This window comes from Piliocolobus tephrosceles, chromosome 21 (genome assembly GCF_002776525.5).
Source record: "Piliocolobus tephrosceles isolate RC106 chromosome 21, ASM277652v3, whole genome shotgun sequence".
NCBI lineage: Eukaryota > Metazoa > Chordata > Mammalia > Primates > Cercopithecidae > Piliocolobus > Piliocolobus tephrosceles.
Window position 1 is genome coordinate 24,345,861 of NC_045454.1, and position 15,432 is coordinate 24,361,292.

Here is a 15,432-nt window from a genome sequence, read left to right on the forward strand (position 1 = left end):
CAAGCCTGTAATCCCAGCACTTTGGGAGGCCGAGACGGGCGGATCATGAGGTCAGGAGATCGAGACCATCCTGGCTAACACGGTGAAACCCCGTCTCTACTAAAAAATACAAAAAACTAGCCGGGCAAGGTGGCGGGCGCCTGTAGTCCCAGCTACTCGGGAGGCTGAGGCAGGAGAATGGCGTGAACCCGGGAGGCAGAGCTTGCAGTGAGTTGAGATCCGGCCACTGCACTCCAGCCTGGGCGACAGAGCAAGACTCCGTCCCAAAAAAAAAAAAAAAAAAGAGTCTTTAGCAGAAACTTAAGAAATAGAGTGGTTGGCCGGGCGTGGTGGCTCATGCCTATAATCCCAGCACTTTGGGAGGCTGAGGCGCATGGATTACTTGAGGTCAGGAATTCAAGACCAGCCTGGCCAACATTGTGAAACCCCATCTCTACTAAAATTACAAAAATTAGCCAGGCATGATGGTGGATGCCTGTAATCCCAGCTACTCAGGAGGCTGAGATAGGAGAATCACTTGAACCCAGGAGGCGAGGTTGCAGTGAGCCAAGATTAAGCCACTGCACTCCAGCCTGGGCAACAGAGTGAGACTCCATCTAAAAAAAAAAAAAACATTGACAGCAGGGAGGTGAAACTTTAGCCACTTGGCAGAAGCACTGGATACACAATGAACCAATAGTCTTCAAGAACTGAGGAAAATTTTGCTTTTTAAATCAAATCTGTATTATTTTCCATGAGGAAGAGCTTATGAGAATTACTTGAATACTTTCTGTGTATTCAAGGGAGGGAGAGGGTGGGACTGGGGTGACAAACACAACTTTAAGAAACAGGCTTAAGAAATGCTCACCATGGGTCGGGCACGGTGGCTCAAGCCTGTAATCCCAGCACTTTGGGAGGCCGAGGCGGGCAGATCACGAGGTCAGGAGATCGAGACCATCCTGGCTAACACGGTGAAACCCCGTCTCTACTAAAAAATACAAAAAACTAGCCGGGCGAGGTGGCTGGCGCCTGTAGTCCCAGCTACTCGGGAGGCTGAGGCAGGAGAATGGCCTAAACCCGGGAGGCGGAGCTTGCAGTGAGCTGAGATCCGGCCACTGCACTCCAGCCCGGGCGATAGAGTGAGACTCCGTCTCATAAAAAAAAAAAAAGCGAGAAATGCTCACCGTGGACCCAAAATGAACTGAAGTGGAGGTTTCTGACTTAACAAAGGACCCTCACACCCCGAAGTTCCAAACTCGGCACTTGGCAGAGGCCCAGGAAGACCAGTGGGCTGGTCCTGGACATTCATGGAACACGCAAGTTCAGTGTGTTCCATGAGGAGGCGCCTGTTGCTAGCCCCGCTTTGCAGATTCAGACCTGAGCCCATGTGGGTAGTGGGTGAGGCTGCAGGGCTGTCTGGTGTCTGGCCCCAGCAGGGACCACTGCCCCACCCTGCCCTCCTCATGTGGTCTCCTGTCAGCCCGCCAGGAGCACTTTTCCCCAGGGAGTATTCTGTGGTGTTTTGCAAACATGGATGTGCCAGGTGCTATGACGAGGCTGCAGCATTAGGAGGAGTGACCCCAGCAAGCCTGTGGGCAGGTTCTGTCTGGGGTGGCAGGACCTGCCGCCAGCCCCTGGCTTCTACTCTCCAGCCTCTCTGCTCAGGGCTCTGAGCATGGCAGGCAGGTAAACAGGCTGTGCCCTCCCGAGATGGGAGGTGATGAACTTCTCAATCAGGACCCCGTCTCTGGGACGCCAAGGGTGCCTGTGCTCTGCAGACGGCTTTGAGACAAACCTGTGCCTCTCTCAGGTCTGCTTGCCCCAAACTGCTCCCAAACTGACCCCCAGAGCTTGGCCCAATCCTTCCACCCCGACCTTTGCTTCCATCCAATATCTGGGATGCAGTTAGGTTTGCCCCGAGGCAAAGCTACCAAAGTTTTGGCTGAAGATAACAGCTACAATACTTCACACGCAGTGCTTATGCTGTGCCAGGCTGTCCTCCTGCCTGTCTCATAAGGTGCTTCCTCCCTATCTGAAAAGGCTTAGTGCTGACCTCTGAGGCTGCCGCCTGAACCTAGGTCCAATCGCAGCGCGGGAGAACCTCTGCTCCCTCCCGGAGACATCCAGACCCTGGCAGCCCTGGAAGGGGACCGGAGCTTCCTGGCCATGTGTTTCCTGTCCCCCCATAGGCCTCTGTTTCCCCGATGGGGAAGGTTTTGTGTCCCTTTGTCTGATGAGCCAGGACATGGCTATGTGAACAGCACCACAGCCAAACCTGACGGGCATTTGGCCACAGATGCAGGGAGGATGTGGGGGCCTGCATTGCCTCAGGCCTGCTCGTGGTTCCAAGTGGTGAAGCCCCATCACTGGTAAAGAGGAGTGGGATGGGCTCAACCGCTCTCACCTGCTCAGCCAGAGGCAGGCCCTGGGGCTTGGGGGAATTTCCTGGGTGGGGAGGAAACTGACCAACAGCTGAGTTACACACACACAGCAGTTCCTGTTTAAGCTGCCTGATTTGGGTTTTAAATATAGCCTATTAAAGCAATTAGAGAATTGGTTCCAAAGTTTATCTCCTCTGATTCCCAAAGATAAAAGAAGGCAGAATTTATTTTATCTTTAGGTAAAAAGTGCAGACGATTTGAGACCATCTGGTCTTAAAAAAATTAATCTGACCTAGACACAAATGAACAAAACAAAAACGTTTTTGGAGAGAAATTGGTCTGCCTGACTCTCCCCTTTTTGTGTGGTGTATCTAAGCTTCATGGCTAAAAGAAAACCAAAAAAAAGAGGTGTTTAATAATTACCCTTATTGACCTCTGTACCTGCTGGAGTTCCTTCACTCCTGGGCACAAGACGTGGTTATTCCTAGGGTTGGACCGTGCAGGCACGGGCAGTCAGCTGGGCTCCTCCGGCTCTGCAGGGTCGCAGAGGAAGGTAAGGTCAGTGGATGATAGAAAGGCTCATGGCTCTCCTGGCCAGGGCCTGGACAGAGAATTTATTTAGAGGGAGGGTACAGTGGTGTATGGTTATCTCCTAATTCAGTCTGGAACTGGGTTTCCTCGGCAATGTTTTCATTTCTTTCATCACTTAATGAAAAAGTACCTGGCCAGGCGCGGTGGCTCACCGCTGAAATCTCAGCCCTTTGGGAAGCCAGGGTGGAAGGACTGCTGGAGCCCAGGAGTTGGAGGCCAGCCTGGGCAAATAGCGGGACTCACATCTTTACAAAAAAAATTGTAAAAATTTAAAAAGTACAAAGAAAAAGTACCTGTATTGTATTGTGGATCTGTGATGTAGGGGAGTGCCTTTAATCTTGGGAAGGAATTATAAGACAAACACTCCTTACCTGGACTTGATTCTGATAAATACATTCCACAATATTTTCATTTTTTTATTTTTGGTATTTTATTTTTTTGAAACGGAGTCTCGCTCTGTGGCCCAGGCTGGAGTGCAGTGGCACGATCTTGGCTCACTGCAACCCCCACCTCCCAGGTTCAAGTGATTCTCCTGCCTTAGCCTCCGGAGTAGCTGGGATTACAGGCACCTGCCAACACGCCCAGCTAATTTTTTTTTTTTGCATTTTTAGTGGAGACGGGGTTTCGCCATGTTGGCCAGGCTGGTCTCAAACTCCTGGGCTCAAGTGATCCGCCCACCTTGGCCTCCCAAAGTGCTGGGATTACAGGCCTGAGCCACTGTGCCCAGCCCAGGATGTTGTTCAATATTTCTTTTTACTTTTGAAAAAAAAAATGAAGTTGGACCACGGAGGTAGACTAACTTTCAAGGCACAGGCACGTGGGCCAGGAGGCTCCCGGGGCCTGTCTGGGAGAGAGATAAGCAAGCAGCTGAGCTTTGGAGAGCAGCAGGGAGCTGTGTTCCCCTGCCCGGACAATGTTAATGACTGATTTTGACTCTGGGGCCCAGCGTGTGGTAAGCCCTGCAGGACTGGCAGCGGCCCCCGGCCTGTGGCAGTAACCAACACTGTGGTTTTGGAGCCAGCTCCCCTAGTCCAGGTCGAGCTTGCACTTGCATCTTGTCTGCTGCTACTGAACCAAGATTCCGCTGTGCGCCTTCCTTGCAGTCTCCTGGAACCAGCAGGAGGAAACATGGGGGATACTGGCCTGAGAAAGCGGAGAGAGGATGAGAAGTCGGTCCAGAGCCAAGAGCCCAAGACCACCACTCTCCAAAAGGAGGTAAGACAGTCTCTGGGCGGGGGGCAGGCCCTTTGCAGGTTAGGCAAGGGCATCTAAACGAGGGGCGCAGGCAGTGAAATCCGGGCCAATCCCTAGTGACACGGCAGAAGATGTGCTCTTTGATTTGTGAATTACATCTTTAAAGGGACAATCTCCGGACTTACCTCTTTCCCTCTCGCCAGGGAACTCTGTATATTCTTTTTTTTTCTGAGATGGAGTGTTGCTCTGTCGTCCAGGCTGGAGTACAGTGGCGCCATCTCGGCTCACTGCAACCTCCACCTCCCCGGTTCAAGGGATTCTCCTGCCTCAGCCTCCTGAGTAGCCGGAATTACAGGCGCCCGCCACCACACCCGGCTAATTTTTGTATTTTTAGTAGAGATGGGGTTTCGCCATGTTGGCCAGGCTGGTCTCGAACTCCTGACCTCAGGTGATCCTCATACCTCGGCCTCTCAAAGTGCTGGGGTTACAGGTGTGTGCCACAGCACCCGGCTGCATTTTTTTTTTTTTTTTTTTTTTTTGAGACAGAGTGTTGCTCTGTCGCCCAGGCTGGAGTGCAGTGGCATGATCTCAGCTCACTGTAACCTCTGCTTCCTGGGTTCAAACAGTTCTCCTGCCTCAGTCTCCTGAGTAGCTGGGACTACAGGCATGTGCCACTACGCCTGGCTAATTTTTGTATTTTTAGTAGAGACGGGGTTTCGCCATGTTGGCCAGGCTGGCCTCCAATTCCTGGCCTCAAGAGATCCGCCCACCTCGGCCTCCCAAAGTGTTGGGATTACAGGCGTGAGCCAACTTGCCCGGCCCACATATTATTTTAAGTTCATACATGGTGCTTTTGTGTGTTGGGCAAATGTCTAGAGGGGCCAGTATTTTTGTTCAAACTAATGGCCTTTCCAGGAATGGTCAGAAAGGGCCTTCTTTTTAAAAATTAAAAAAAAAAAAAAATTTAGAGACAGGGTCTTGCTCTGTCACCCAGGCTGGAGTGCAGTGGTGCAATCATGGCTCACTGCAGCCTCGACCTCCTGGGCTCAAGCGATCCTCCTGCCTCAGCCTCTGGAGCAGCTGGGACTACAGGGGTGCACCACAATGCCCTACCAAATTTTTAACTTTTCAAAAATTTTTTTTCTGTAGAGGCAGGGTCTTGCTGTGTTGCCAAGGGTGGTCTGGAACTCCTGGGCTCAAGCCATCCTCCCACCTCCGGCTCCCAAAGTGCTGGGATGATAGGCATGAGTCACTGTGCCCGGCCAGAGAGGGCGTTCTGATGGTTGGGTCCCCTCTAAATGCCTGTCCCTCTTATGTCTGAATGGCTGTAGTGATGGGAAGTACTGCCCCAGCATAGCCTGTTCTGTCTTAGAGGCATCTACCAGGTGACGGCCGCTCTGAGTTGGGCTGCAGTGAGCAGCTGGGGCTGGCCCTGGGCCTGGAGGGGAAGGGAGCTTGGGGCTGTGGGGAAGACAGAAAGGAGCTCCACACGGCACACCGTGGCAGTCCCAGGCAGTTGGGAGCGGCAGGTGCTGAGCATGGAGGGGCGGGGAGGGCTTTAGGCTCCTAGGAGGAGGAAAGGCAGCCCCAGGCAAACTCAGGATGGTTTCCACTTTCGGGGCAGAGGTGTGGGTGGGGCCCCGAGAGCTCCCATGCCTGGCAGCAGAGGGGATGGAGGAGGGACCGCACCAAGGCTTTAGGACTTGACCGGGGGCTGGCTATGGCCTGAATGGCTTGGCCTGGGACTGGGGTCCCCAGGAGGCAGACGATGGGCTACAGCCCTCTCCCTCTCGGCCAGTCTCAGGCCTGATCTCAGCAAGGGCCTCTTGGAACCCTGTTGGGCCCAGTGGCCACAGAGCACAGCTGAGAAATCCCCAGATGTGTCTTCTGAGCTGGGGACAGGTGTGGCGGCACACGCCTGTAACCTTAGCACTTTGGGAGGCTGAGGAGGGAGGATCGCTTGAGCCCAGGAAATCGAGGCTGCAGTGAGTCATGATCGCGCCATTGCACTCCAAGCCTGGGTGACAGAGCAAGACCCTGACTCTAAAAACTGAAAATCCGAGCTGGGTCTACCCCTCAGTCAGGCAGCTTCAGGGTGAATGCAGACCTCACCCACATCAGAACCCAGGCAGTCCCTCAGCAGAAAGGAGGATTCTGAAGCCAAACCGCCAGTCCTGGGCGGGGCTGAGATGAGGAGGAGTGCTGAGCCCTGTCCTGGAAGTGCGTCCTGAAAGCTGACGCTGCTCCCCAGGGATCCCACTGGCGTGTGCAGAGTCCCCAGGGTGGCAGCCTGCAGCTGGGAGCCCCTCATCCCCTGTGAGATGACTCCAAGCCCAGCCTCTTCCCAGACAGGTGAACACGGGCGCTGGAAACTTCAGGCTCTGGCGATCTGGCTGGGGGCTGCTTCTGAGGACAGGTGTTATGAGTAGGGCTTGAGTTGGACTTTTTTTTTTCCTCCTTGATTGGTGTGTAATTTACATACAGTGAAATGTGCAGGTTTTTTTTTTTTTTTTGGAGACAGTCTCACTGTCACCCAGGCTGGAGTGCAGTGGCTCACTGCAACCTCCGCCTCGCGGGGTTCAAGAGATTCTCCTGCCTCAGCCTCCTGAGTAGCTAGGAACAGGCGTGCACCAGAATGCCTGGCTGATTTTTGTATTTTTTAGTAGAGATGGGGTTTCTCCATGTTGGCCAGGCTGGTCTCAAACTTGCAACCTCAGGTGATCCGCCTGCCTTGGCCTCCCAAAGTGCTGGGATTACAGGCATGAACCACCGCACCTGGCCGAAATGTACAGCTCTTTAGTGCTGAGTTTGGTGAGTTTTGACAGATGTACCACCCCAGAAAGCTCCCTCCTGCCCCTTTCTGGGCAGCCCCAGCCCTGAATGCCTATGGCCGCAGACTAGTTTCACTTGTTCTTGAACTTCACAGGAATGGAACCATCTGGTGTCTCTTTGAGCTGGGTTCTGTTCTTAGAAAGCTCACATCCTAGCAAATGGCACTGGGCCAGGCATGGTGGCTTACGCCTGCAATCCCAGCACTTTGGGAGGTTGAGTTGGGAGGATGGTTTGAGGCCAGCAGTTTGAGGCTGCAGTGAGCTATTACCTCACCGCTGTGCTCCAGCCTGGGCGACAGAGAGATGTGACTAAATAAATAAGTAAATAAAAATAAGATAAAAGAAAGTGGCACCCAGAAAGTTCACAGTCCCCGAATGTTTCTGTTTCTGGGAGGCCTCCGTTGCTCACCCTGCTTGGAGCCTCTGGCCAGGACTCTAGGCCCTGACTTCTCTCTGCTTTGGTGGTGCACTCCTTTCTCCTCTGCCCAGCTCAGAGGCATATCCCAAGGGCCTTTCTCATTGGCAAACTGTCGCCAAGTCAGTCTTTTCATTGAGGGCACAGGATCATGGTTAGGGCACGAGGAACCTGAGCCAGGTCTACCCCTCTCTAGCTGTAAACCCCAGAGAGCCTCCTAACCTTTCTGTGCCTCAGTGTCCTCCTCTGTGCCATGGGGGTGGTACCGTGTGGCCAGCTCACGGGGCTGGCAGAGAATTAATCACGTTAACATAAGCAAAGCTCCGGGAGCAGTGCCCCAGTGTTGCCAGGGCAGCTGCTCAGGGTGGAAGCGCTTGGAGCATGGGCTTTGGCTGGGGCTGCCCTGGCCGTACCAAGGCAGGGTGGCACCTGGTCTGGGCTGGGTCCAGGCGTGGCACTAACACGCTCTTCCTTCCTCCGCACCTAGCTGGGCCTCATCAGTGGCATCTGCATCATCGTGGGCACCATCATTGGCTCTGGGATCTTCATTTCCCCCAAGTCTGTGCTCAGCAACACGGAAGCTGTGGGGCCCTGCCTCATCATGTGGGCGGTTTGCGGGGTCCTCGCCATGCTGGGTAAAGAGACTTGGCTCCCTGATGCAGCCTCCAAAGCATGCAGGGGCACGCTAGGCAGGCGCTATCTGTTCAGCCCTCACCCTGCCAGTGTCCCTCTTGGCACATGTGTGGCAAACAGGTGTAAATCAGGCGGGACTGAATGTCCAACAGCCGGAGCTCAGGGCCGTCCAGTGAGGGCGGACCACGGGGGGCCCCTCCATACGAGCGCAGCCCCCGGCGGGAGGAAAGCTCCCTGGGGCTGGAGCAGTGCCTCACAAGGGGCCTGTGGGCCCTTCCTCTCTGCATTCCAGGAGCCCTGTGCTTTGCGGAACTTGGCACGATGATCACCAAGTCAGGGGGCGAGTATCCCTACCTGATGGAGGCCTACGGGCCCGTCCCCGCCTACCTCTTCTCCTGGGTCAGCCTGATGGTCATGAAGCCCTCGTCCTTCGCCATCATCTCCCTCAGCTTCTCCGAGTACGTGTGCACGCCCTTCTACGTGGGCTGCAAACCTCCGGGAATTGTTGTGAAATGCCTGGCCGCTGCCGCCATCTGTGAGTACCCGAGCCCAGGGCAGGGGTCAGAAAAGACCCGGCACAGAGGGTGTCCGGGGACCCCGCCCTCCGCTCCTTCCCAGTGAGCTGGAGTCTCTGGCGAGAGGCCAGGCAGGGCCTGGTGTCAGCCTTTGCGGTATCTGTGGGTGCCGCACGCTGGGGACCCCCAGGCCCATGGGGGCTGCAGGGAGGGGTACCGCTGGCTGTCCTGCACGGCAGAGCCGTGGCTCAAGGCCCAGCTTCTTCCCCTGGCATGGTGGCACATGCCTGTAATCCCAGCTACTCTGGATGCTGCTTACCATGCCCTGATAATTTTTCGCCATCTGAGGCAGCCTGGCTAAATTTCAAAGGTCATCTCCAGGTTCATTTAAAAGGTCCTTAAACTCCCATGTTGGGATCTGCCCTCTTGGAATGTGGGAGGTAATGTGGCTGATGGGGGAGCCGGGGTGGGCAGCAGGCATGCTGCCCGTTTCTACTAAAATACAAAAATTAGCATGCTTGGAATCTCACTACTTTGGGAGGCTGAGGTGGGAGGATCGCTTGAGGCCAAGAGTTTGAGATCAGCCCTGTCAACACAGTGAGACCCTTGCCTCTACAAAAAATCAAAACATTAGCTGGGTATGGTGGCATGCACCTGGAGTCCCAGCTACTTGGGAGGCTGAGGAGGGGGGATCACTTGAGCCTTGGCCCTGTCTCAAAAAATAAAATAAAAGCGGCTGGGTGTGGTGGCCCACGCCTGTAATCCTAGCACTTTGGGAGGCCAAGGCGGGTGCATTACTTGAGGTCACGAGTTCAAGACCAGCCTGGCCAACATGACAAAATCCCATTTCTACTAAAATGCAAAAATGGGGGGGGGGGGGGGGGGGGGCGGGGGGGCTGATGGGGTAGCATGTGCCTGTAATCCCAGCTACTGGGGAGATTGAGGCAGGAGAATTACTTGAACCTGGGAGGTGGAGGTTGCAGTGAGCTGAGACTCTGCCTTTGCACTGCAGCCTGGACGACAGAGTGAGACTCCATCTCAAATAAATTAAATAAAAATAAAATTACAAAAATTGGATGTGAGGGCGATCTGGCAGGGACATTTGTCGCCCCACTGATCGCCAGGGTTGATTCAGGTGATCTGGCTGGCTAGGCTGGTGTCCCCTTCCTCCCTCACTGCTCCACGTGCATCCCTCCTGAAGCTGTGTGCTTGTTCGAAGAGGATGACCGTCCCCGATAGGGGAGGACTGGTCTTCGGTCAAGGGTATAGGAGTAGCTGTGCTCCCCCTTTAGAACCTCCAGAAAAGCTGTCTACTAAAAATACAAATATCAGCCAGTCACGGTGGTGTGCACCTGTCGTCCTAGCTACTCAAGAGTCGGAGGCAGGAGAACTGCTTGAACTGGGAAGGCAGAGATTGCTGAGATCATGAGCTGAGATCATGCCACTGCTCTCCAGCCTGGGTGACACAGTGAGACTCCATCTCAAAAAAAGAAAATTAAAAATAAAAAATTAAAAAATATATAAAAGAAAGGAGACTCTCTTCAGGGCTTTGTTGAAAACCATAAATGCAGAAACTTCCCCCACCCTTCCAGTGTTCATCACGATGGTGAACTCACTGAGCGTGCGGCTGGGAAGCTACGTCCAGAATATCTTCACTGCGGCCAAGCTGGTGATCGTAGCCATCATCATCATCAGCGGGCTCGTGCTCCTGGCCCAAGGTGACCCACGGGAGGGCGGGCCCTGCACGGGCACACACCAAACCCCCTTCCCCTGGGAGCGGAGCAGCCTTGCCCCACGAGCCCATCGCCAAGGAAGCGTGGCAGGAACTCAGTGGGAGGGATCCTCAGTTGCAGGGCGTGTTTAATAAGCTGGGGTCACATTCATGCCCATCTTTCCCGTGGAGATGCACTCCAGATCTGGCCGGCTGACACCGCCGTTCACTGTCTGGCTTCATTACAGGAAACACAAAGAATTTTGATAATTCTTTCGAGGGCGCCCAGCTGTCTGTGGGAGCCATCAGCCTGGCGTTTTACAATGGACTCTGGGCCTACGATGGATGGTGAGGCGTCCTGAGATGTCCCGAGCCTGGGGGTGGGTGGGGTTCTCCAGGCGACTGTAACCCCACCTGTCATGGAAAGCAATGGGTTCCCCTCTCGGGGGTTTGGTGTGACTTTGACATTCACCCTCCCAATTTCCTTTTTGTGAAGCATGCGACAACCTCTACCCTTTATTCCCTGAGACACCGGCTCAGTCAGCCAGAGCGTTCTGTGTAGAACCCTCACCGGGCCAACGGAGGCTCAGCCCAATTATTAGACGCAGCCAGGGCCCAAGCTCGGGTTTTCTGTTTTGTTTTGTGTTTTTTTTTTTTTTTTTTAGAGACAGGATCTCACTTGGTCACCCAGGCTGGAGTGCAATGGCATAATCATAGCTCACTGTAGCCTCAAACTCCTGGGCTCAAGCCAGGTTCCTGCCTCAGCCTCCTGAGCAGCTGGGACTACAGATAGGAGCTACCATGCCCTGGTAATTTTTTAGTTTTATGCTTTGTAGAGACAGAGTCTATGTTGCCCAAGCTGGTCTCAAACTCCTGCACTCAGGCAGTTCTCTCTCCTCGGCCTCCCAAAGTGCTGGGATTACAGGCGTGAGCCACCGTGTCCAGCCTCAAGCTCTTGACTAAACAAAGAATACTCAATAGCTCTTCTATTTAACCTTGAAAATCATTAGGATTGGGAGCCTCTTTGAACCTATTATGGTTTGGGGGCTGCCCTACAAAAATAAATAATATCATATACATTTTATGTATTTATTGGGTTTAGTGGATGAGACTTTGTTTTTGTCTTTTTTTTTTTTTTTTTTTTTTTTTTTTTTTGAGACGGAGTCTCACTCTATCACCCAGGCTGGAGTGCAGTGGCGCGAACCCCTCTGCAATTGCTTGAACCCCTCAGGTTCCGTCTATAACACTGGTCCTTCTCTCCTGCAAAGCATTTATAGATTTCATTCCATTTTCAGACAAAGGAATATTCCATTTTTTCAAAGCCCCCGGGGGACTCACTACTCCTGATTATTCTTGAAAATCCATGTGATTCCCAAGGAGGGCAAAGACTCAACCAGCTGACAGATGTGTAGATCTGGGTAGGACCCCAGGCCCCATCACTAGCGGGGCCATTAAGCTGGAAAGAAATTCACCTGGAATTTCTGCAGGAGAATTTTTTTTCTCTGGTAGAGAATCTTAAATGAAGCCAAAATTTATTATTGTGGGTTTCATATTGGAAAAAAGTCAAGGTGTGTGATGCTTGTTACTTTCCTTTTTCCAGGAATCAACTCAATTATATCACAGAAGAACTTAGAAACCCTTACAGGTAACAGCTGAATCAGTGCAGGGGACAGTAGCTGGACAGGCTGATTTCTCTTCTCCTGGTGAAGGCTGGAGCTGTTTCCCTGGTTATTCCATGATGCCCTTCCCGACAGTGAATTTTTTTTTTTTTTTTTTGAGATGGAGTCTTACTCTGTCGCCTAGACTGGAGTGCAGTGATGCGATCTCAGCTCACTAAATTTTGTATTTTTTTAGTAGAGATGGGATTTTGCCATATTGGCCAGGCTGGTCTTGAACTCCTGACCTCAAGAGATTAGCCCATCTCGGCCTCCCAAAGTGCTGGGATTACAGGTGTGAGCCACCACGCCCGGCCAGCGAATGGTTTCTTATGAGCTCACTATGCATGCTTAGAGTTTGGTTTGGTTTGGGGCAGAGCAGTGGCTACTAAGGGAGGGAGGAGCTTGGTCTTCCTTTATCTCTGGCTTATTCTGCTTTATAAACAGTTCCATGTGAACTGCTCTGGAGTCTGAGAGAGGCAGCATTCCCATTTGAAAATGTCTCATGTTCCTGCTGGGGCTCTGCTACCTGCGAATCTTCTCCCTGGGAGGGCCTCAGGGAGGGCGTCCATCTCCCACAGGAGGCTGTGGTCTGAACGTGGGTCTCTGTGTCATTGCCCCTCCCAGAAACCTGCCTTTGGCCATTATCATCGGGATCCCCCTGGTGACGGTGTGCTACATCCTCATAAATGTGTCCTACTTCACCGTGATGACTGCCACCGAACTCCTGCAGTCCCAGGCCGTGGCCGTGGTGAGTGCTCGGGCATCGCTGCTGGCAGGGGCTGTGGCTTGTGGGAAGGGGTAAGGCAGGTGTCAGCACTGGAGGTGAGCTCCCTCCCAGGGAAGGAGGGCGATATTCACGGACAGGGGCACGGACTGGGCATGCACAGCATGGAGTCAGAGGCAGGGCTGGGCTAGCCAGGGTGAGGGTTTGACAGGCAAGCATGAAGCAGAGGCAGAAAGTGCCAGGGAGTCGGTGGGGTCATTATATTAGACTGGTGCAAAAGTAATTGCCATTCCTTTCAATGGCAAAATTGGCAATTACTTTTGCACCACCCTAAATAATAATGAATCATAGAAGCTGAGAGGTGAGAGGCATTGGGGTCAGTGAAGAGGTGGCTGGGGGCCTCCTGTGGTTGCAAACAGACAACCAAGTGTTGGGGATTCAGAAGGTGGAGGAGACACAGTTTGGATAAGCGTTGAGGTCACTGACCACGAGACTGGGGGCTGCTAAGGTGGGAGGGAGAATTCAGCCATTTCAGTTGGAGTGGGGGTTTGGGGAAGTGAGGGGTGAAGGTGTCAGGATATTGAAATGACCAAGAATTACGCAGCTGGGTGTGGTGGCGAGTGCCTGTGGTCTCAGCTACTTGGAAGACTGAGGCCAAGGATCGCATGAACCCAGGAGGCTGAGGCTACAGTGAGGCATGATCATGCCACTGCACTCCAGCCTGGGCAACAGAGCAAGATCCTGTCTCCAAAAAAAATCAAATTAAAAAATAAAGATTTGGCCAGGCATGTTGGCTCATGCCTGTAATCCCAGCACTTTGGGAGGCCGAGGTGGGCGGATCACAAGGTCAGGAGTTCAAGACCAGCCTGGCCAACATGGTGAAATCCTGTCTCTACTAAAAATATAAAAATTAGCTCAGTGTGGTGGCACGTGCCTATAATCCCAGCTACATGGGAGGCTGAGGCACGAGAATCGCTTGACCCCAGGAGGCAGAGGTTGCAGTGAGCTGAGATCACACCACTGCACTCCAGCCTGGACAACAAGAGCGAAACTCCGTCTGACTGATTGACTGATAGATAGATAGACTGATTGATTGATTTATGCCAGGGAGTAGTGGATAAGAGATTTCTCTTGCCATCACAATATCTGGAGATAGGCGAGTGGCGTTCTCCTCTCTCCTCTGCAGTGGAGAAGTCAGAGGCTGTGCCCCGAGGCGAGGTGGGTCCCTGGGTCCCCTGGGAGGCCAGAATAGCTTCTGGGGACCGGCCGCTCTTGGAGGCCGAGAAAGACCCTCAGGACTCATCTCGCTTCTCTCACAGACGTTTGGTGACCGTGTTCTCTATCCAGCGTCTTGGGTCGTTCCACTTTTTGTGGCATTTTCAACCATCGGTGCTGCTAACGGGAGCTGCTTCACAGCGGGCAGGTAGGGGACCCCCGGCCGTCACTCCCAGGGTGGGCAGGGGCGGCGAAACCAATGTCACCCCCGAGGAAGACACACAGCTCAAATCCTCAGGGCTCTGCCAGGCGAAACCCACGCCAGCACAAGTAGGAGACCCAAATCCAGGGGAGGGATGTGGCTTGAACCCACGCCACAACCTGGCCAGGAAGGCGTGGATGGGCCTGCACACAGGAATTGATCAAGGCTGCCTGGAAGCTCAGCCTTTCCACTCCAGGGCCCTAGTTCCAAACATAGGGGGAGCTGCCCAAGGTGAGGCGAAGGGAAGTAACACAGTTGTCCAGTGTTCCGGATGGATATATTTCCAAGTGAAATTGACAAAGTCTACATATGTTAAAAAATGAAATACCATAAAATCATTCTTCTAAAGCCAAACCAAAATACATGCCTCCAACTTCGTTCTTTGTCAAAAGCATTTTGGCTACATCCTTTGTATTTCTTTATAAATTTTTAAATTTTAATTTTAATTAACTAATTAATTTTGAGGCAGGCTCTCACTCTGTTGTCCAGATTGGAGCACAGTGGCACAATCTTGGCTCACTGTAGCCTCCACCTCCTGGGCTCAAGCAATCCTCCCTCCTCAGCCTCTGGAGTAGCTGGGACCACAGGCACATGCCACCACACCTAGCTAACTTTTGTATTTTTAGTTGAGATGGGGTTTCACCATGTTTCCCAGGCTGGTTTCGAACTGGCTCAAGTGATCCTCCTGCCTCAGCCTCCCAAAGTCCTGGAATTACAGGCACGAACTATCATGCCCAGCCTTATTTTATTTTAAAGTTGACAAATAATAATTGTTTATATGGGCTGAAGCAGGAGGATCCCTTGAGGCCAGGAGTTCGAGACTAGTCTGGGCCACATGGTGAGACTCCGTCTCTACAAAAAGAAATGTAAAACTTAGCTGGGTGTGGTGGCCCATGCTTGCAGTCCCAGCTACTTGGGAGGCTGAGGTGGGAGGATTGTGTAAGCCCAGGAGTTCCAGGCTGCAGTGAGCCATGATCATACCACTACACTCCAGCCTGGGTAACAGAAGACTCTGTCTCTAAAAAATAATAACAATAATTGTGTATATGTATGTGGTAGAGTGTGATGTTTCAATACATGTAAACATTGTGGAATGAGCAAATCAGGCTAATTAACATGTATCACCTCACATACTTATTTCTTTGCAATGAGAACATTTAAAATCCAGTAGCCATTTTGAAATATACACTGTTATTAACAACAGTCACGTTGCTGTGCATTAAATCACCAGAGCTAATTCCTCCCATCATACTGAAACTCTGCAGCCTTTGACCAACATTGCCGCTTTTGCCATCCCAGGCCCCTCTTCCTTCAGACTCTGGT

General features: G+C 52.6%; 1 protein-coding gene across 1 annotated transcript in view; it reads left to right on the forward strand.

The window, feature by feature from the left end:
- SLC7A9 (solute carrier family 7 member 9) overlaps positions 1–15,432 on the forward strand; it is a 42,164-nt gene that overhangs the window by 7,221 nt on the left and 19,511 nt on the right. The window contains exons 2-9 of the mRNA XM_023229065.1: positions 4,055–4,166; positions 7,879–8,026; positions 8,317–8,559; positions 10,132–10,257; positions 10,499–10,598; positions 11,851–11,895; positions 12,533–12,656; positions 13,952–14,055. Of these exons, the coding sequence (XP_023084833.1) occupies positions 4,080–4,166; positions 7,879–8,026; positions 8,317–8,559; positions 10,132–10,257; positions 10,499–10,598; positions 11,851–11,895; positions 12,533–12,656; positions 13,952–14,055 (977 nt within the window). The 5' untranslated portion in view covers positions 4,055–4,079. The remainder of the gene's footprint in view (positions 1–4,054; positions 4,167–7,878; positions 8,027–8,316; positions 8,560–10,131; positions 10,258–10,498; positions 10,599–11,850; positions 11,896–12,532; positions 12,657–13,951; positions 14,056–15,432) is intronic.